General features: G+C 42.1%; 1 protein-coding gene across 3 annotated transcripts in view; it reads right to left on the reverse strand.

The window, feature by feature from the left end:
• Positions 1-21,487, reverse strand: part of EXT2 (exostosin glycosyltransferase 2) — a 124,204-nt gene that overhangs the window by 100,708 nt on the left and 2,009 nt on the right. For 2 of the 3 annotated variants that reach the window (XM_036326119.1, XM_036326121.1), the window contains exons 2-5: positions 18,288-18,853; positions 17,055-17,144; positions 10,643-10,759; positions 1,021-1,216 (exon numbers count right to left, since the gene is read on the reverse strand). In XM_036326119.1, coding sequence (XP_036182012.1) covers positions 1,021-1,216; positions 10,643-10,759; positions 17,055-17,144; positions 18,288-18,823 — 939 coding nt within the window. In that variant the 5' untranslated portion in view covers positions 18,824-18,853. The remainder of the gene's footprint in view (positions 1-1,020; positions 1,217-10,642; positions 10,760-17,054; positions 17,145-18,287; positions 18,854-21,487) is intronic. The other variant, XM_036326120.1, reaches the window with a different exon arrangement.

A 21,487-nucleotide genomic window follows, 5' to 3' on the forward strand; every position in this document is an offset into this window, starting at 1 on the left:
TTAATCTTTAAAGCTAGAGAAAAGGAACATTTAGAAAAAAATGTGAAGAAACTCAATATGCCAAACTCCTCTGGGGATAAATAAGAGAAGCAGGAAGAGTCAGAGAAGAGAATCAGTCATGGCGCCCAGAGGCGCAGGTGGACAGCTCCGCCGCCCTGAGGAGTCAGCATCCAGATGTGGACACACGTGCTGATAACCATTTTTCCTGTCTAGACAAAGGTTACTATAAATACTCCTGTTCACATCACCACTGTTATCAGTCAGACATTCCAGAGAAGATGCAGCACTTTTTGAGAGAAAGTATTTTAACAATCTCAGCATGGGCTGGTTCTCTTTGGAGATTTAAAAAAAAAAAAATCATACCAGCACCTTGATATTTCCCGTTGAACTAACCTGTCTGCATCTTAAATATTTAAGTGAACAAAACTCAACGTCTCCTTTCTTAGCCCCCATGCCCTTTGAATGTCAAATATCCTGCTTATAAAACACGGCCAAAAGGACTGCTTTGCCCACGGTTATGTAAATTTAAGTACAGGACATGCCACCAGTAGGACTTGCTAAGAGTGGCTAAACACCAAAAAACGAAACAATGACTAAAAATAAAGACCTTCCACGCCCAGGAAAAGCTGACTGTAGCTGTGGGTTAGCAGTCAGAGGGTTCAAGCTGCCGCTTAAGAAGACCATTTCTCTGACTGGCTTATGAATACAGGTGTAAAAGCAAACTACATCTGCCTGCTCTATGTGGCTTCTTGGTAGACCTCTCACATTTGCATTTTTGAAGTATAATGAATATTTGAAAGGCCTATGAACACTCACAGGCCAAGCAGCTTTGCACAAACACTATGCCAGGCATCGAAGCACCTTCAGGTCTACGCACCCAGTAAAGAGCCAAGCTACGCTTCCTCCTCCCCTGGGGGAGTTCTCCTGGCTGCCAGGGGAGAGAGCTGTTTGTCGGGGCTAATTTCACTGTGTGGAAGTGATCTCTACCGCGGCTCGAGAGCGGTCATGAATGACACTCACCTGCAGCACCTGGGGGTAGTCGAAGACCTGATGCTCGTGGCAGCGCTTGCGGACGGAAAGGACGTCCTCGGAGAGGTTGGTGCATTTATCTAGGACTAACACTGACTCTCCGTGTTTGGCCTGGAGGGCTCCCAGTTCCTCTCGGTACTCGGGATGCAGAGCCATCTGAGATGACAGGAGGAAGTATCGCCGGGGACTAGAAAGGAGGGAAAAGGTGACTGGAAAGCTGCAGCTGGTGTGGCAGTCAAGGTAAGACAAACTGACATTAAACGTATGCCAGTAGTGTTTTCTCATCAGTTTCCACATCTCTTGACTTTTTGGGAAATAATACTCTAGCATGGCTGATTGTTTAAAATATTATATGCTGTACGAGAGTAAGGTGTGACTCATTCACATGCTGAAATATTATGCCATAGGTAAAAATTTTATTTGGAAAAAATTCTCAGTGTTTTGAGGAACTGCTTACAATATGCCAAGCCAAGCTTAGCATGCTAAAATAGGTGTGTGTGTGTGTGTGTGTGTGTGTGTGTGTGTGTGTGTGTGTGTGTAAAAAGAGAGAAACTGACTGGTTGATTGGAAAAGAAACATCAACATGCTATCATTATCTATAGCTGATTCTCTGATCTGAAAAGGAACTGAAAGTTGGCTGCATCCTTCAAATGGGAAAAGAGGGAAACTTGAAGGGCAGCACTGGCTGTAAGACCAGGAGAGAGGAGGACTGCTCTGGCTATTGAATGGCACCTAATGCTATGAAGAAGCTCCAGGGAAAGACAGCTCCATGGCGGTCAGCCGCCATCAGGAAGACTGAATTGGTCACTAAGAACAGGTCTTTACCAGAGGATGGAATCAGTCTTAACATCTGGACAACAAGGATGCTTAAAAGAAAATGGAGTGAAGAAAGGATTCCCAAGGGCCTAGTACCATTTAGAACTCCATCAGAGATAAAAATGAGGACACAAAACTAGTAAGCCAGAGTCAAGGGGGAAATTTTGGGGAGACCATATGGTACATAATTCCCTCCTGGAAGGCAAGATTCCCAGAAAACAGAGAGGTTACAGAGCATAAACCCTGTATGGGTTGAAAGACCACTAGAAAAGAGTAATACAAAGCAGGTTCCAGGAGGAAATGAAATGCCCATCACACCTAGTGAGATTGAATGCTCACTTAAATCTACCTCTAACTGGTATAGAGCACAGGAAATACGAGGGCTGTGCATTTCATAGGCTGGATGATAACATGAGTCTGTTCGTAAGAAAGGACCAAAAACCTATGCTCTGTGAACCATCTCGCTCTCTTTTTTCCTTGCTTTGGGAAGAAAGGGAGGGTAATCGTTTCACTTTTCTTCAGTTTCTTATTTAAAGGTTCATACATCCATTGCCAAAGACTAATCAATCATTCTCTGAGGGCCCATCTTCTACTGAGCGCTAAGCTTCAGGTCCAGACCACACAGAGCGATGATGGAGAAGGTGAACTGGCCTGGCCAGCCAGATCAGCTCACAGACTCCAGAAAACAGAGCAATGGGTACCACAGCCCCGGGTTACTTATAAATCTTCAGAACCACTTTTTTTGTAATTTCTTTGTACAACTGAACTAAAAGCAAAAGGCACTGCTCACACCACAGTGAGGAAAGAAAAGAATAAGCCGATTCCCTAGAACCTCACTGTCCGATAGCAATTAGCCACCTCGGGCCATTTACATTAAATTAATTAAAATTTCAAATTCAGTTCCTCAGCCACATCACCCTCATTTCAAGTGTGGGCCCTATGTGGCTAGTGGGTGCCTGACAGCACAAATGCAGACCACCACCTCAACACGGGAGGTTCTGTTTGCTAGAGCTGCCCCAGAAGGTAGCTTAGACCCAGAGGCCTGGGGAAAGGTAAGTGGGAATAAGAGCCACATGGAATAGCATCCCATCAGGGAGACAATTTGGATCAACTGCACAGACTGGTTCCCCTCATCCTAGGCAATGTCCCCCTAAATTGTAATTTACTGAACAATAAGCTGAATATTTACATCTAACGTGTTTCTTCTGGACACTGAAACAGACTCTTGGTTTCTATTCCCAGCTCTGAGCCCCAACAATTTTTCTTTTGTGAAAGCATTCATTTTGGAGGAATGACTTAGTGGTGGAAAGACCAGATACAGGGAGCACTCTCAGCTCACCTCAAAGTATTTCCATAATCAATCTTGTCTGTTTAAACAGGAGAAAGTGCTATAGCCCAATTCACAAGATAAGCAGGGAAACCACCTCAACAATTAAAGCTATCTGAAAATGATGTGGACTGCAAGAGTTTTTCTTATTACAAATCAGAAAACTTTTTGTTTCAAAATTATAGTGAAAAGTCATGCATCAAGTTAAGGCTAAATGGCCCCTAAGGGTCTTTCCAATCCCTAAGACACTGGAACATGGTACTTGCTGGGTGTTTCTGGAGACTTTCTATTTCAGTAGAGCTGCTAATGAAAAAGGGTGCTCTAGCTGCAAGAATAGGCATGTTGGCATTCAAGAGGGTGTCCATGCAGGATGATGTAGTGTTGGAGTCCTAGCAGGAAGAGGGTGTTTCTGCATGAGGGTGGCCCACATGGAGTGTTGAAGGCCTTGTGGAGTAAGACTTTCTACTTGGGGAATAGCAGGGAGGTGGCCCAGCTCAGGTGTCAGAGCCCTAAAAGGGTGACTGGCTAAGGTTTCTGCACTATGGACAGGGGTAGAGGTAGTTATGGCAACCCATGGGATGCTGGAGACCAAGTGAGGTGAGGGGGCAGCTGGGAATCCCAGAACAGTCAGTCACAGGACCACTGGATCCCTGCTGTTACTGCTCCATTTTCAACATAAATGTGCAGATGTGAACAAGAGTCTGAAATGTTCCCCTGCGTCATGCTGGCTCTCCCTGACCTGACAGATGGTTAATGGAGCATGCCCATTTTAGTTTTAAGCAAACAAAATGTTCAGGTGGATTTGTTTTTCTTTTAAGGACTAAAATTACTGGCTATGACTTTCATGGTTCCTCTCAGCAGTGCTGATATCTAAGTTTAAGTAAAATCATGCTGAGAATTTGAAGTCTCCCTCAACAGTAACAGCTGTAAACTCCCAATTTAGTTCCTTTTAGAGAGAAAATGACAAGAATTCCAGCTGAGGCCAGCACAGCTGTGAGAAGGAACTATCAATAGCAACAACCCTCAGCTTCCTATTGAAAAAACAGAGAGGGATTTAATATAAAAATAAAAACAAAGTTCTTGCTACTCTATATAGCCCTCAAGAGATGTGGGAATTCCCTTAAAAAGCAACTCTCACAAAGAGCAACAAATACCAAACACAGCCAAGAGGTCCCCCACCCTGCCTCCTCCCAAGTCCCTGGAAAGGATGAGTCTGGAGCCTATCTTTGCCTTATATTTTTACTTTGGGGGGTGGGGGGGTGGGGGATGGGGGGTGTTTATAAAAGAAACACCACAGTTGCAGAGCCAAACTGTGAGCTAGAGGGGAAATGTGGGTCCACATTCAGATGTGAAATGCACCAACTGGCCAGCAGAGGGAGGATCATGCCCAGTGCAGCCTTTAACACATTGTTTGCGGGTAGTTTTTATCGCGCGCTAACAGGTGGCGCGGGCCATTTTTGCTAATTTTTTGCGCAAATGGCAACGTTCAGTAAAATTACGATAACTTTAGCTTACGTATTTGTATTCTACCGCTAGTCTATAAAAAACGTATTAATACGTGTCCCGCGCTCTACTACACTGGTAGAACGTATAAATACGTAAAACGTGTAAATACGTTTCCCGCATATTATTAACATCTGCTGCTGCCCTTGAGGATATATCGTGTCAGTATCTAGTTATTGAAGCAAAGAATTTCAGAAACTCACTGAGAACTTAAATGATCTAAGGATTTAAATTTGAGTCTAATTATATACAACAATTAGAGATATTCACTAAGAAAATAATACCAATATAGCAGTTTAAGTCTTTGAAACTATTTAAAAATAATTTCACTGTTCAGCGTGATTTGTTCTCTGTTTTTACATCCTCTCTTTTTGGTCTGTTTTCTGTCCTGGATTAAATCTGCAGGGAATTAAGAGTCATAACCCAACATAAGAGAGTGATATTATACTGGAGAGATCAGATAGTAAAGAGAGTTTAGCTCAAGCAGTCTTAAGAAAGACAGAGCCCTAGCTGGTTTGGCTCAATGGATAGAGCATCCGCCTGCAGACTGAAGGGTCCCAGGTTCAATTCCAGCCAAGGGCACATGCCTGAGTTGAGGGCTCGATCCCCAATGGGGGGTGTGCGGGAGGCAGCCAATCAATGATTCTCTCTCATCATTGATGTTTCTCTCTCTCTCCCTCTCCCTTCTCTCTAAAATCAACAAAATATATTTTTTAAAAAAAGAAAGACAGAGGCCACCAAACCAACCTGACAGACCTGATCCTCACAGCTCACTCTCTGCCTCAGCCGGCTTCTCAGGATGCTCCTGGCACTGCTGACGTTTGGCTCCAATGACTCTCTTTGTGGGGAGTTGCTCTGAGCATTGCAGAGGGTTAGTGGATCCCTGGCCTCCACCCAGCAGATGCCAGGTAACACAGCAGGCCTGACTATTTTCCTTTGAAAGGTTGGCCCTTGGCTAGTGTGTGGGAACTTCGATTTGGGAGATTTCCCACCATCCCCAGAACTGATAAGAGCTAAGCCCCCGGGCCCTAACCGGTTTGGCTCAGTGAATGCAGGTGTCCTCAAACTACGGCCCGCAGGCCACATGCAAATACAAATATTGTATTTGTTCCCGTTTTGTTTTTTTACTTCAAAATAAGATATGTGCAGTGTGCATAGGAATTTGTTCATAGTTTTTTTTAAAACTATAGTCCGGCCCTCCAACGGTCTGAGGGACAGTGAACTGGGCCCCTGTTTAAAAAGTTTGAGGACCCCTGGAATAGAGCGTCGGCCTACGGACTGAAGGGTTCCAGGTTCGATTCCAGTCAAGGGCATGTACCTTGGTTGCGGGCACATCCCCAGTAGGGTGTGTGCAGGAGGCAACTGATGTTTCTCTCTCATCAATATTTCTAACTCTCTATCCCTCTCCCTTCCTCTCTGTAAAAAAATCAATAAAATATATATATATATATATTTTTTTTTTTTTTTATTTATTTATTTTTTTTAAAGGGCTAAGCCCCCGGCAGGGTGGCTCAGTTGGTTAGTGTCATCCCGTATACCAAAAAAAAAAAAAAAAAAAAAAAAAAGGTTGTGGGTTCAATCCTCAGTTGGAGCACATAAGGAAGGTCACGGATCAATGTTTCTCTCTCACATCAATGTTTCTCTCTCTCACCCCCCTCTCCCTTCCTCTCTATCTAGCATCAATTAAAAACATATCCTCAGGTGAGGATTAAAAAAATCATTTTTAAAAAAGAACTGTGCCCAAACTGTTTGTACAAGTGATATGGCTTATACTGAGCATCTGCTTTCCTTCTGGGAGTCTGGAAGTTTGGCACATGCCAGGCAGTGAATGCCCGTGTGACTAGCTCTCAATAAAAAGCTGGGGCACTGAGTTTCTAAGGCGTTTCCCTGTGGGCCATATTTCACACATGTTGTCACAACTTGTGCTGGGGAAGTAAGCAGTCCTGTGTGGCATCACTGGGAGGGGACCCTGGCATGCCTGCACTTTGTTTCCCTGGACTTCACTGCAGGCGCCTTTTCCCTTTACTGACTATGTTTTGTATCCTTCCGCAAAAAATCATGGCGAGAGTACAACTACATGCTGACTCCTGAGTCCTTCTGGCAAATCACTGAAATTCAAGCTGGTATTGGGCACCCCGACACACACCCCTCAGTGATAACAGTAAACATGGCTCCATATATTGGAGGGGGACAAATGTTCTAGGGGGGCAAATCAACCCTCTTCCCCTGTTGAGAACCAGCAGCCTTGCCATACTTGTTCCAAATGGCCTCCAATAAAGGTTTGAGTTGAGCTTAAGAGAACTGAACTGACTAAAACAATTTCCAGAACTTCAGGAAAAATAAAGCAAAGGGTTAAAAAAAACTTTCAGAAACCACACCACTGACTTAAATTTCAGTAAATGTTCACAGAAGCTGCAAGCAGAGGAGTGAACTTTTTTCAAGTTCAACTGACTTTTCTCTACCTATTACAGTTATTCATGTCTAGTGCTACATAAATATACCAAATTAAGATATCAGTGGATGACAGAAACTGTACCACCCCAAAGAGTACAAGCTGTACTAACACAGAATATCCTTTTCATTTTATGGAAATCCAGCCTTGAAACAAAACATGAACTATCGTGTTTTCCAGTCTATAAATTCTCTGTAAAAATTATTTTTTAATTTTCACCTCATGATGATCCAAAAAAATTAGGACAGGCATATTTTGCTCATATTTAACGATGAATACTGCTAAATATTTTTCAATATTCAAGTTTGTATTCAGTGGACTAAAATTTTTCTAAACTTTGCTGAGTAAAGATTTTCATAATAAAATGTGGGGAGGGATATGAATTGTGCATCTCTACGAGATAAAGATCCTATATAATAAACGCCTAATATGCTAAGTGTCCGGTCAGCCGGTTGGCCTTTCAACCAATCAAAGTGTAATATGCTAATCATATGCTAATGCCTCTCAACTGCTTGCTATGACGTGCACTGACCACCAGGGGGCAGACAATTGACCAATCGACCAGTTGCTATGATGTGCACTGACCATCAGGGAGCAGATGCTCCAACCAGTAGGTAAGCTTGCTGCTGGGGTCCAGCCTATCGGGACCGAGGGAGCCCTCCCGCGGTCCCTCCCCAGCTAGCTAACCTCCTGCGTCCCTCCCTGGCCCCGATCGTGCCCCAATTGCCCTCTCACTACCCGGGACTCCTCAGGGGATGTCAGAGAGCCAGTTTCGGCCCGATTCCGCAGACCAGGCTGAGGGACCCCACTGGTGCATGAATTCGGGCACCGGGACTCTAGTAATAATATAATATGCTATATAAAGGGAAGCTTCCTATTGCTAAAAAAGCAGTATGGAGAAGGACAGCATCACCCAGCATATAACAATATAGGCAAGTCAAACCCAAAAAACTGTTATTAACTCCATGTTCACCTTGAAAATGCAACTCAGTTTCAAAGAAAAAGCCCCAGCCATCACATTATGTTAATCTGAATGATATTAATGATAGTTTTATAGATTTGTTTGTATTTAATTTGTAAATTTGTTTTAGTTTTGTAGTTGTATAAGCACAAAGAGTTTAGATTGTTGTTTTTTATTTGTACTTATTCAAGTTGCATTATTTTAAAAGTAATTAAAGTGAAGGAACCTTGCCCTGGCTGGGTGGCTCAGCTGGTTGGAGCATTATCCCACAAACCAAAAGGTGGCAGGTTCGATTCCTAGTTTGGGTATGTACAGGAGGCAAACGATTGATGTTTCTCTCTCACATCGATGTCTCTCTCTCTCTCTCTCTTTCCCTCCCTTTCTCTCTAAAATCAATAAACATATCCTCGGGTGAGGATAAAAAAAAAAAAAAAAATCAAGGAACCTTGAATAGCTACCAAAAAGAAATCTTGAAAAACAAACACAAAAATAGAGGACTCACATTTACCAATTTCAAAACTTACTACAAAATTACAGTAGTCAAGAGAGTAGGGTAGTGCCATAAGGAAAGACAGAGACCAATGGAACAGAACTGAGAGTCCAGAAATAAACCCACACATCTATGGCCGGCTAATTTTCAACAATGGTGCCAAGATCATTCAATGGGAAAAGAATAGTCTTTTCAACAAGTGTTGCTAAGACAACTGGATATCCACAAGTAAAAGAATGAAGTTGGATCCCTACCTCACACTATATGAAAAATTAACTCAAAATGGATCAAAAACCAAAATGTAAAAGATAAAACTACAAAATTCTTAGAAGAAAACATAAGTGTACATCTTTATGACCTTGAATTAGGCAATGGTTTTTTAGCTATGACACCAAAAGCACAAGTAACCAAAGGAAAAATAAATTGGGAGTTCACTAAAATTAGAAACTTTTGTGTGTCAAAAGACACCATCAAGAAAGTGAAAAGACAACCTACAGAATGAGAGAAAAGATTTTCAAGTTGCCGAAACCGGTTTGGCTCAGTGGATAGAGCGTCGGCCTGCGGACTGAAAGGTCCCGGGTTCGATTCCGGTCAAGGGCATGTACCTGGGTTGCGGGCACTTCCCCAGTGGGGATGTGCAGGAGGCGGCTGATCGATGTTTCTCTCTCATCGATGTTTCTAACTTTCTATCTCTCTCCCTTTCTCTCTGTAAAAAATCAATAAAATATATTAAAAAAAAAAAAAAAAAAAAAAGATTTTCAAGTCATATCTGATAAGGATCTAAACTATACAAAAAGTTCTCATAACAACAATAAAAACAAAATCCAACTTAAAAATGGCAAATGATTTAAATAGATATTTCTCTAAAGAGGTCAATAAATGATCAATAAGAACATGAAAAGATACTCAACATTATTAATCATTAGACCTATGCAAATCAAAACCACAATAAGATACCACTGCACATCCACTTTGATGGCTAGAATAAAAAAGAAAGACATAACAAGCATTGGCAGGGATATGGAGAAACTGGAACACTCATACATTGCTGGTGCAGCCATTCTGGAATACAATCTGGCAGATCCTCAAAAAGTTAAACATAGAGTAACCACATGACTCAGCAATTCCACACCAAGATATACATCCAAGAGCATTAAAAACATATGTTTACACAAAAACCTGGATACGGATGTTGACAGCAGCATTACTTAAAACTGCTAAAAGTGGAAACAACTGAAATGTCTGTCAAGTGATGAAGGAATAAACAAAATGTGGTATATCCATCGATATGATGAAATATTATTCAGCCAAGAAAGGAATGAAGTATTGACTCCATGCTACAAGATGACTAAACCTTGAAAACATTATGTTAAGTGATAAAAGACACAAAAGGTCACATATTGTATAACGACATTAAATGAAATGTCCAGAATGGGCAAATCCATAGAGACCGAAAGCAGATTAGCAGTTGTTGCTGGGGGCAGAGAGTGTGAAGTTTAGGGGCAGGGATAGAGAGTGACAGCTAGTAGGTATTGGGTTTATTCTGGGGGTGATGAAAATGTTCTGGAATCAGATAGCAGTGATGATGATAGTTATACAAACTTTGTGAATATACTAAAAACCACTGAATTGTATCAAATTCAAGCAATATACACCTAGTGCTTACACAGTGTTATATGTCAATTATATCTCAATTTTTAAAAACTCACTGAATGGTACATGTTAAAATTTTATGGTATATAAATTATATCTCAATTAAAAAAACAAAAGTCAATTATGGGAGCCCATGAACAGAAAAATATTCAGAAAGTTTATCTAAGCAACACATTCATGAAAGATCCAGTCTTTCTTTGCACTTCCCTACAGGTAGAGTAAAAGATGGTTCGATCTCATCTGAGCTTTTTTATACATTGTCTAAAGAATAAGATGTCAAGTAACTTCCATAATTTGGTCCCAGACCACATGGCAGAGCACACATACTGAAGAGAGAAATGTCTTCACTTTGGAAGGCTTCTAAGGGGAAGCTCTGAGAACACACAGCTGGCTGTGCTGAGTGCACCTTACCCTGGTCCTTTCTCTGGAAGGTCCACCTCAGCTGACAGCGGACTATAGACAGGAATGCTGACATCGTAGCCTTGCCTGTAAGTCCATGTAGAAAAGCCACCACCAGCCAACAGAGCCCTGAAAGCAAAAAATTTTGTCAAACAATAAGAAGGTCTTCATGCTAATAAGCTCTGTAGAAAGGGACAGAAATACAGTAAGTCTTCACTTAACACTGTGGATAGGTTCTGCGCCTTTAAGCAAAACAACATAGAACGAAATCAATTTTACCACAGGCTAACTGATATAAACAAGAGTTAAATTCCTACTGCATCTCATGAATGCTTTAAGGAAACGAAATTGAATGAAATGGCATTATTCAAGGAGCTGCTATAATTGAGTCAACAACAGCTAATGTTAACTTAGTCATTTTTCCATAAAGACATGGTGCTAAGTGTTTTACATTACATCTCCTGGACATCAGCTGCATTCCATCCCTGAGTTACCAGCTTTCCTGCAAGGTCCTAGTAGTCTTTCCTTACTTTCCATTTTTAAAAATAGATGACAGGCCAGAAGACACCCTCTGCTATCTTATTCAGCTCCCATTCACCTCTCCCAAAAGTCATATCCTGGTGTTAAACACATTTACAATAACAGGAATAACAACAGTTCTGAAAGGAAGACTGGCTGGGACAGTCACTTACCTACTCATTGGCCAGAATCTCAGGAGACAATGGCACCGAAAGCAGCGATGACAGCAAAGCATCACATCTCACTGCATATGCCCCAGCTTCTCTCCAATCCTGCCCCAAACAGTTCTTTCCACTGTTATCCCAGAGCTACATGTGAATCATGTAGCCTCTCTCAGCAATCAACTTCCATTCTAGTTAATCTTGTTAACCCAATTCCCTGTACAGGAAGCAGAATCCAGACCTGGACCTTCAGTGCTTCTCTTGCAGTCCACATGCACTAGTTTTTATTCTCAATCAGAAAGCTGGGAACACACTGTTTTAATTGGATCCAGCAAGTAGTAAAATGACACTTCATCAGAGAAAGGAAGCAGGTGTATGTCACACCAACTTTTACTGTTATTCTGTCTTTGGGGTTCCAAAGCCATCAAAATCACTTACTGGAGCAGAGCATTGCCAGTTCCTTGGACTGCACAGTCTAGGCCTAATTGTCTGAACTGAGAAACCACATTTTTTGCAATATTGATTGCTACCAATCCCCTCCCTGTGTGATGACAGTGTGCATTTCCTTCTAACATGACCAGTTAAAGTTCAAAGATTTTCAAACCAACCCTGGAAATCCCAATCTGTTTGTTTAAGCTTTCTGAAACCAAGAATTGGTTAGTGAGGTAAAGTGCAGGCTAAAAATCTCTCCAGCTGCCAGTCTACTCTGTAAAACTTAATGACTATCCTTAGTATCAACATACTGTCTTATTCTTCCTGATTAGCATTCAGCAGTGAATACATCCAACATGAATTTGGCAGGTTCCATGACCATGATGGCAAGCAGACTGTATGGGCCCCCATGACCTCTGTGCAGAGAAGCAAACACAGAGCCAATATACAGGCAGTGGGCAGTTTAGGTAAGCCAGGGTAGTGAGAGATTAGATAATTATACCCACAGCTCCAGAGGAGAGGGTTGTGTGTATGTGGTGAGAAAAGCACCACCAACTTCTACTGTTATTCTGTCCCTGGGGCCCCAAACTTCACCCTGTTCCAGTTTATGCACTGATAGTAAAAAAGCATGCAATCCAAAGCATGTCTTAACGTCACAAATCATACACGTGCAATCTCCATTTGTGATCTTGAAAACAGCCACAACTGCCATTAGGCACCCAGACCTCACACCAACCCTGTCACTGACAAGACTTCAATTTTAAGTCACTGCATCTTCTTCTGCCAAGGTTTCCATAACATTGCAATGGAGAAAAGAATTGTAAGCACCCCTTGCTTTAAAAAACACATGTTTTACATTGACTGAAAAGTGAGCTTCTGAGAAGCACATTCTGTTTTCCCATTATGCATCCCAAAATCAGAGATCAGTTCCAAAGCTGCAAGAAAGTGGGCAGAAAACTCACAGCTAAAAAATTATTAATATGATGATCAGACTCATGCCAGGCTAAGTGTTAGATCACTCAAATGTCCTCTGGCGTTTTTAGCACTTTCCAGGACTTCCTGACTCTAGGTCATCTCCTCTGTCACTGAACCCTCCCCATGGTCCCTAGTCCAGATCTTTCCTCGGATGTTCCCATAATTCTCCTCCTCCTATCTGAGCATTCACAGTGCCTAAACAGTTGGTCTGAGAGTCTTTCCTTGGCTTTCTTTTAACCCACCCATGCAACCAACCAGGCCTGCAAATTCCTCAAATATAAAGCTTCAGGTTTAAAACAAAACAAAACAAAAAAAAAACCTGACCAATTCTATTGGTCATAGAGGGTAGGGCAAAAGTAGGTTTACAGTTGTGAGTATGCAAATCAGTTTATTTATTCTTGTACTATTACGTAGTAACAATTAAATTATTTTTCATGTGAACAACTGTAAACCTGCTTTTGACACACCCTGTATTTATTTACTGAATCAAACAAACATTAAAAAAAAATACCCATAAGACAGGTAAATTTGAGCAATGGCTAAATATTTGGTAAATATTTAGTAACATTAAAAAATTACTATTGCCCGGCCAGCATGGCTCAGTGGTTGAGTGTCGACCTATGAACCAGGAGGTCATGGTTCGGTTCCTGGTCAGGGCACATGCCCAGGCTTTGGGCTCAATCCCCAGTGGGGAGTGCGTAGGAGGCAGTGATTCTCTCTCACCATTGATGTTTCTATCTCTTTCTCCCTCTCTCTTCTCTGAAATCAATAAAAATATTTTTTAAAATTTACTATTCATTTTTAGGTATAATAGTACTATAGTTAGGTTTCTCGAAAAGCTCTTACCATGCAGATTCAAATAAAAATATTTACAGACTAGAGGCCTGATGCACGAAAATTTGTGCACTCAGGGGAGAGGGGTCCCTCAGCCCAGCCTGCGCCCTCTCGCAATCCGGAGCCCTTGGGGGATGTCTAACCGGGAGCAGGCCAAAGCCATCAGTCGGACATCCTTAGCACTGCTACAGAGGCAGGAGAGGCTCCCGCCACCACCGCTGCACTCACCAGCCGTGAATGGGCTTCTGGCTGAACAACGCTCCCCCTGTGGGAGCACACTGACCACCAGGGGGCAGCTCCTGCATTGAGCTCTGCCCCCTGGTGGTCAGTGTGCATCATAGTGACCAGTCGTTCAGCCGTTTGGTCAATTTGCATATTAGCCTTTATTATATAGGATGTAATGACATAACATCTGGGGTTTGCCTCTAGATAATCTGGGTCAGAGTACAGATGAATGGAGACTGGCCTCAAGTTGATGATTACTGAAGCTGGGCAGGGGTACGTGGTATTCACTGTACCAGCATTTCTTCTTCTATATAGATTTGAAAATCTCCACAACAAGTTTAAATTAACAAATATACACCCAAGGTAGAAATTTGTGAGAGATATGTCCAAAGAAAGAATAAAAATCCAAGGAAGTAATATTATACAGCAGATCTGAGAAAACAAAGATCAGTAAAGTAAGGCATTGAAGAAGTATAATATGCTCCCAATTAAATTAATATATATGTGTAGCCCAGTTGCTCAGTGGTTAGAGTGTCGGCCCGAGGACTGACGGGTCTCAGGTTCGATTCCCAGTGAAGGGCACATATCTCAACTGCAGGCTCGATCCCCGGCCCTAGTCAGGGTGTGTGTGGGAAACAACCAGTCGATGTGTCTCTCTCACATCGATGTTTCTCTCTCTCTCTCTCCCCACTTCCTACCACCCCTCCACTCTCTCTAAAAAAATAAATCAATGAAGAAAATATCCTTGGGTGAGGATTTTAAGAAAAAAAGTTATATAGTTTGTGTATAAACCCATAGAAAAATAGTATTTGAGAACAGTGATTACCTTTCAGTAAGGGGGTAAAAATAAAGAAGGGTTTGAAAGCATAGTTTTAAATTTTATTCTTTATACACTTGCATATGGTTCCAACCTTGCACAAAGAAAGTATATGTGTACCATGTGTATGATTTTTGAACATTGAAAGAAAAATAAAAACATATTTAAGCAGCATAAAAGATACTCGCTGAGCCAAAACTGGTTTGGCTCAGTGGATAGAGCGTCGGCCTGGGGACTGGAAGGTCCCAGGTTTGATTCCGGTCAAGGGCATGTACCTGGGTTGCGGGCACATCCCCAATAAGAGATGTGCGGGAGGCAGCTGATCGATGTTTCTCTCTCATCAATGTTTCTAACTATCTCTCTCCCTTCCTCTCTGTAAAAAATCAATAAAATATGTTTTAAAAAAAAAATTAAAAAAAAAAAAGATACTCACTGAGCAGACATTTCCTTCAGACCCAGTCCTTGCATGTCCCCCAAGTAAAATAATTATTAAGTAATCACATCAAAAAAAGGAAAGTAATCACATCAAAAAAAGGAAAGTAATCACATCAATGACTTTAGATCTTAAACGCAATCTAATCCAGCCCGTCTAGTTTCTAATTTCCGAATAATCTGATATGCAGCTCCTGCTGAAACCATTCTATATCCCTGGTTCTTGCCTCCTCTGAATCCAGAAATAAGGACAAACGATAAGAAAAATTAACAAACAAATCTTCTATTCCTTACCCCAACCAGGGGACCACCTAAGTTTCAAATGAATTTCCCACATTTAAAGATAGAGGACTATATGGTGATTCATTACTTGCCACAGGATTGCTTCTAATCACTTACAAAAATACATGCACAGGGAAAACAATTTAACCTTCCTGATCCTTAACACCTAAGAAATAGTAAGAACTTAAACTTTCTCCTCACTACTTGACACTTTCCTGCAGAGAAATAAAAACTTATTTAACATGTGTACTTGATAAAAATAAAATCCTTCTCCCAAGCAGTTACATATACCAAAATGTCAGCAAAAAGCGAAATGTCTCAAACAGAAATAAGCCCTTCTCAAAATAAACCCAAGAACAGCAGGTGAAGACATTGCATTTCTAACAGCTCTTTTCCTTCCCTTCTCTATTCACTAAAGTATTTCCCTTTCCCAGAACATCCAAAACCATAAAACAGTAGTCCACTCAGGAACACCGGGGCTGAGAGCCAAATCAGGGATTACTTTGGGTTTAGCTGGTTTCTATAGAATTTGTGTAGCGTGACTGCCCTCTATTGTCCAAAATGGTTTCCACAGCAAACTTGAGGAGTGGTCCTTGTGTATTTCTCCTAGTGATAACTGTATTTCCAGATAGAAACACAACACTGACTCTAGATAATACTTAAAGCAAAGTGGGCTTAGATTTAATCATCTGGGGGAAAGTAGTACTAAGTGTAGATTTTCATAAATGTAAACACTGGCCTCTAACTAATTGAGAACACAGCTGGCCTTGAGCTGTTAACTCATCTTTTTCAGTAACAATGATTTTAAGAGTTAAACATCAACTATAATAAAACTGGCTATAAATGAGCTCATGCATAAATTTATAACAATCCTATACCTCGAGTATTGCCCAGGACTCTTATCTTGGACCCAAGCTTTCTGTTCTCCTTAAAGCTTGAACCCAGTACCAGGAGAGGAACCTTAAGAGGCACTTCAGTCCTGAGCTTCACACGATGCCTCCAGCCATAGTAGGTCAGTCCATGTATAAAAGGGCTGATAAACATAGTAAGTGAACTCAAAATCATAATCACATAATCATGGCCACCCCATACCATATCTGCTGTCCGGAAAGTTAATGAGGGAGGGAGGGAGAGAGGGAGGGAGGGAAGAGGGGGGAACAGGAGGAAGAGAGAAAGAAAAAGGAAGAAAGGCAAGAACCCCATTAGCTGAAACAACAGAGACAAAATGATAACAAGAGTGGTCTCCTTTCCAAGCATTATAGATTTTGGGCATCACTTACACCAAGCATGTCAAACTCAAAGGCTAACACGGGCCAATAAATGAGGCATGCAGCCTGCAGGCCACGAGTTTGACGTGCTTGACTTACACACATCCACGCCTCTTCCCTCAGTAAGCTGTGGCTCTACTTTTGGCAAGTGCTCACAAATTCAGAGGTGACACAAGCCAATCATGAACCTGGCCTTAGGGAGGTGAGGGTCATGCACTCAGAAGAGCATAACCCAGATTAAGGAAAAAAAGATAGTATTTTAAGATGTTATGCTAGAACATAAGCTGTCATCGGTTCTCCACAAGGGATTTAAGCAGGTCTTAACAATTCTATGTTTGAGGTGGGAAATACATAGGGCAACTTTTTAACACTCAATTCTGATTACAAAAGGCTTACAAATATGATTCCACATGAACAAGAGTCTTGTACTTACTTACTCCTCAGAAACCTGTCATAGTTACAACCCCAAACGCACCTACCTGTCTCTGGGGACATCCAGAGCTGTGTTATAGTCTGGGGGACCTCCAGGCAACATGTTGAACAGCAGATGGTTTGTACCTCGATCCCACCTATGAAGAAATTAAACATGTAAGAGAATTAGCACGTCGATGATGAAGAAATAAAAACAAGAGTCAGTTATAAGATGACAAGTGGCAAGTATCCCCAACCTGAAACCAGCCACTTCGTAGGCAGCAAAGTGAGCGTCTAGCAATCCCAGCAGCACGTCAGGCATTAGCTGGAGCCTCGAGAGGAAAAAATGGGTGGATGTGTACTCCAAGCTTGTCTACCACAGAACTGCTTATGATAATGAAAACTCTCTAAATGTGTACCATTTGGTTAAAGAAACAAAAATAAGTATAAAAGGCTAGTTAAAAACATTATGGAACATGTGCAAAATGGAATGCTATACAGCCCTTAAAAGTATATAGTAATAGAATATGACATTATTTGAAAATATACTCATGATTATTTAAGGGGAAAGAGCAGCAAGAGAGTATGTATTGTGTGATCCCATTCTTGACAAAAAAGATGTATACATGTGTTATTTTTTCTTTATCCTCACCAGAGGTTATGTTTTACTGATTTTAGAGAGAGAAGAGGGAGAGAAACATTGATGTGAGAGAAACATCAATTGGTTGCCTCCCATACATGCCCTGACGGGAGATCGAACCCACAACCTTTTGGTGTACAGAACGATGCTCCCACCAACTGATCCACCCAGCCAGAGCTATGTATATATTTTCATACAAAAATATATATTCATGCATATGTGTAATTTTTAGACAAAAACTACTGTAAAATAACATCAAAACATGAATAATGATTATTTCTTAGAAACGGGATTATGGAATGAGTCTTATACTCTTTGTTTATCTGTATTTTCAGATCTTTTACAGTAATCATGTACTTGTGAGTAATAAAGGGGAGGGGAAAGTATTTAAATTTAAAAGAAACAGTACAGGAAGATGAGCCATCCTTAGTTTTTAAACACTAAGAAGTTGTGAGCCATAGCAGCAGCCCCAAAGGCAGACTGCTGCTTTTCACTGGGAGAAGCCAGCTGCTCACAGAACTGGCCTCATGCTTCATGCCAGTCGCCCACCACATCCCCTCCCATGAGAAAAAGAGACAGCAGCTGGGAGCCAGCTCAAGCGGCTCTCCTTCCCTTCAGTTCCCTGAAGGACTTGGCTCCAGGCTGCACAAGTGCTAGATACCTAGAGAGCTGGGCCAGTGCTTGCGCTGTCTCCTTAATGCGGAGCGTGTTCTGGTTCAGCACATCGATGGACGGAACAAACAGGCAGGCCCGGGTGATGTCGTCGGTATAGTAGTCACTGTCTGAGATAGCCGTGAGCAGCTCATTATACTCCCGGGAGATGGTGTTGCTGACTGGGACACCAGAGTCATCCACGTACTTTTTCAGAGAGTAGATAAACACCTTGATTTTGTTTTTTGGGTTGAAGCCACAGCGGTAGACATCAAAACACGTGTGCATTCTGCAACTGAGGTCACCCCGCTCAGGGATGGGACTGTCGGCTGGCAGCCTGACCACAGGCACATCTCGGACACTGCGCTTCTCTACGCTCCAGTCGTTGGAGGATTCAATGGAATGAGGCCAGAACTGAAACACGCCAGTGGCAATGAGGCCCAGGAGGACAACGGAGAAGAGGGTGATGTAGTAGATTCGGTGCTTGATCTTCATCCTTGGGATGAGGGCAGGACCCCGGATATTGTACTTGACCGACGCACACATAATGACACAGACAGCCTCTTCCTCACGCTCCTGGTTACCAGGTGGAAAAGGGAGAAAAATGAAGAAGTATTTAGGCAAATGACAATAAAAAGGACTGTTTAACTTTCCATATAACTATTTCTTTCCCTAAGTGGTTTGATGAAATAATGAAAAGGAATTTTGACCCTTCTTTGTCTAGATGAATATATGCTATGTAATACCTTAAAAATGTAATGCTACATATACTACTTAATATAAATATTGATATACAATGTTAAAATGCAACTATAGCCTATAAATATTTATTCACCAAAAGCAGAAGCTGGCCTAGGAAGTGGGGCGCTGACTAGAAAGAGAAATCCAAAGTGGACTAGCTAAAGACTGTCGTTTTGTTTTGTTTTTAAACACTGCCCACCATAAACTGATGCTTCATCTGGACACACTGATCTTGGTAATTCTAAAATCAGTTTTCATTCATTTATTCTTCCTAACCTCTACTGAGCAGCTAGCATGCACCGTGAGGAAACAAAGAAGAAAGCAGAGACCCCATCTTAGAGGAACTTAGGTTCTAGTAAGAGAGATAAGACCAACCAAACTGAAACAAAATGCCAAATCAGAAATACCACTAGAAAAATATCAAGAAAGTGGCAAGGGTATTAGAGAAGAAAAGATTAATCTTTAATCTTTAATAAAATATAAGTTGCCGAAACCGGTTTGGCTCAATGGATAGAGCGTCGGCCCGCGGACTGAAAGGTCCCAGGTTCGATTCCGGTCAAGGGCATGTACCTGGGTTGCGGGCACATCCCCAGTAGGAGATGTGCAGGAGGCGGCTGATCGATGTTTCTCTCCCATCAATGTTTCTAACTCTCTATCTCTCTCTCCCTTCCTCTCTGTAAAAAATCAATAAAATATATTTTTTAAAAATATATATATATATAAGTTGATGGCAGCTGACACATTTAGATGGAAGCAAGGAATGGAGAAAGGAATGGGGAGGAGGAGTGATGCCAACACTTTCCATCAGTGCATGTGCACGCCACTTTTCCAACCAAAAGGTTCAACCCATTTCCCCTCCCATTGAACCTGGCTAGTCCCGTGACCTGCTTTGACTGACAGAACGTGTCAGCAGTAGTGAGTCCCCGCCTTAAGAGACCCTCCAGTTGCTGCTGTCCTCTTGGAGCCCAGCTGCCACGCTGTGAGGAAGCAGAGCTCCCAGGGAGGGCCACCTGAGGAAGACCCCGATGCAGACTATGTGAAGCAGACACGGACCATCTCACCAAGCGCTACACAGACTGCAGGATCCTGAGCAAACAATGACTGAGGTTGTTTTTAAGCCACTAAGTCCTGAGTTGGTTTATTACTCGGCCATCGGTAAATGAAACAGCCAATAAGCACACTGACTGATACAAAGAAAATTCTTAGTCCTCCACTGAAAACGCAGAGTTCCCTTGTAGATCGCAACTTAAGATACTTATCAAACAAACCTATATGTACAAGTAAACCTATAAAATATTTACAACCCAGCAGAGACTATCCATCCAAATATCTCCATCCCAGGTCTCATGCCTGACTTTAGCAGAAGCAGCCTGTGTAAGCTGTGCATTCAGCTTCCTTTGCAGTTCTGCCACAATTATGATTAAATTTTGGGTCTGATTTCAATACAGTCTGCCTTCCAGCTGCAAAAGATGCTGCCCTACAGCCTTCTGTCTCTCACAGGGTGTCCTAAGTTGGTATCTGGCTGACCTGAAATTGATCTTACCTCAGGCCTCTAAGGGAAATGTCAATTCTCCTTATCATTATCGTTTCCCACATACTGGCACAGTGCCAGAGCTACTGCACTCGCCAGTGCTTTCCCTTCTGCCTGAACCTCATCCCCATCCACCACTGGTGAGTCTTACAATGTGACGGTAGAGAGCACCAGGGCTTGTCAACATCTCATGATCAGCAAAGGGGTCCTTGTTGCCATCTGAGGATGAGTGATTGCAGTTTCACCAACTACTCTCAGAGCCTGCTTTCTAGAGCCACTTCTAGTGCCAACTGTCTTAGTTTATGTTCTGCCAAACTAAGAAGTGACTTGTGTGCAAGTAGCTCAGGGAAGTAATAGAAAAAGCCAGAGTGGAGTCAGGGCAGAACAGAACGCCATTAGGGTGCATTGTGGAGCTGGTTACCATACGAAGCTGGATAAATGGGGCTCAGTCCCGCTAGGGTCCCTCTGGAAAATGCACCCTCAAACTGTCCCTCCGAAGGACAGGGAGCTATGACATTCACCCACCGAGGCCCATCCCCTACTGATTGAGGGCTATCCCCGGAAATGTACACTCACATTTCTAAAGGTCTGCCTACACAGGCCAAGCAAGCTCCCGCAGGTCTGTGCCAACAAGCTGGGAGATGTGGCAAGGACTTGAGGTAGAATAAAAACTCAGTAAGAGAGACAAGGTTAAAAGTCTCAAATGAAAAAGAGAAGGATGCGACATGAATAAAACAGCCCATAAGCGGTTAGTGATAGAGAACCTTCTCTGGGAGTATCCACATACCTGTGACATACTTCACTGCAGCACTTGCTACATTACATTAATTAGTTAAGTAATGGCAAGTCTGTCCCCTCTACTGGCTGTGGTTTCCTTGTAGTCAGGGTTTTTCATTTCTGCCCAGTATTCTCAGCATCTAATACCATGTCCAGAACAC

The sequence above is a fragment of the Myotis myotis genome, unplaced genomic scaffold, assembly GCF_014108235.1.
Source record: "Myotis myotis isolate mMyoMyo1 unplaced genomic scaffold, mMyoMyo1.p scaffold_m19_p_10, whole genome shotgun sequence".
Classification (NCBI taxonomy): domain Eukaryota; kingdom Metazoa; phylum Chordata; class Mammalia; order Chiroptera; family Vespertilionidae; genus Myotis; species Myotis myotis.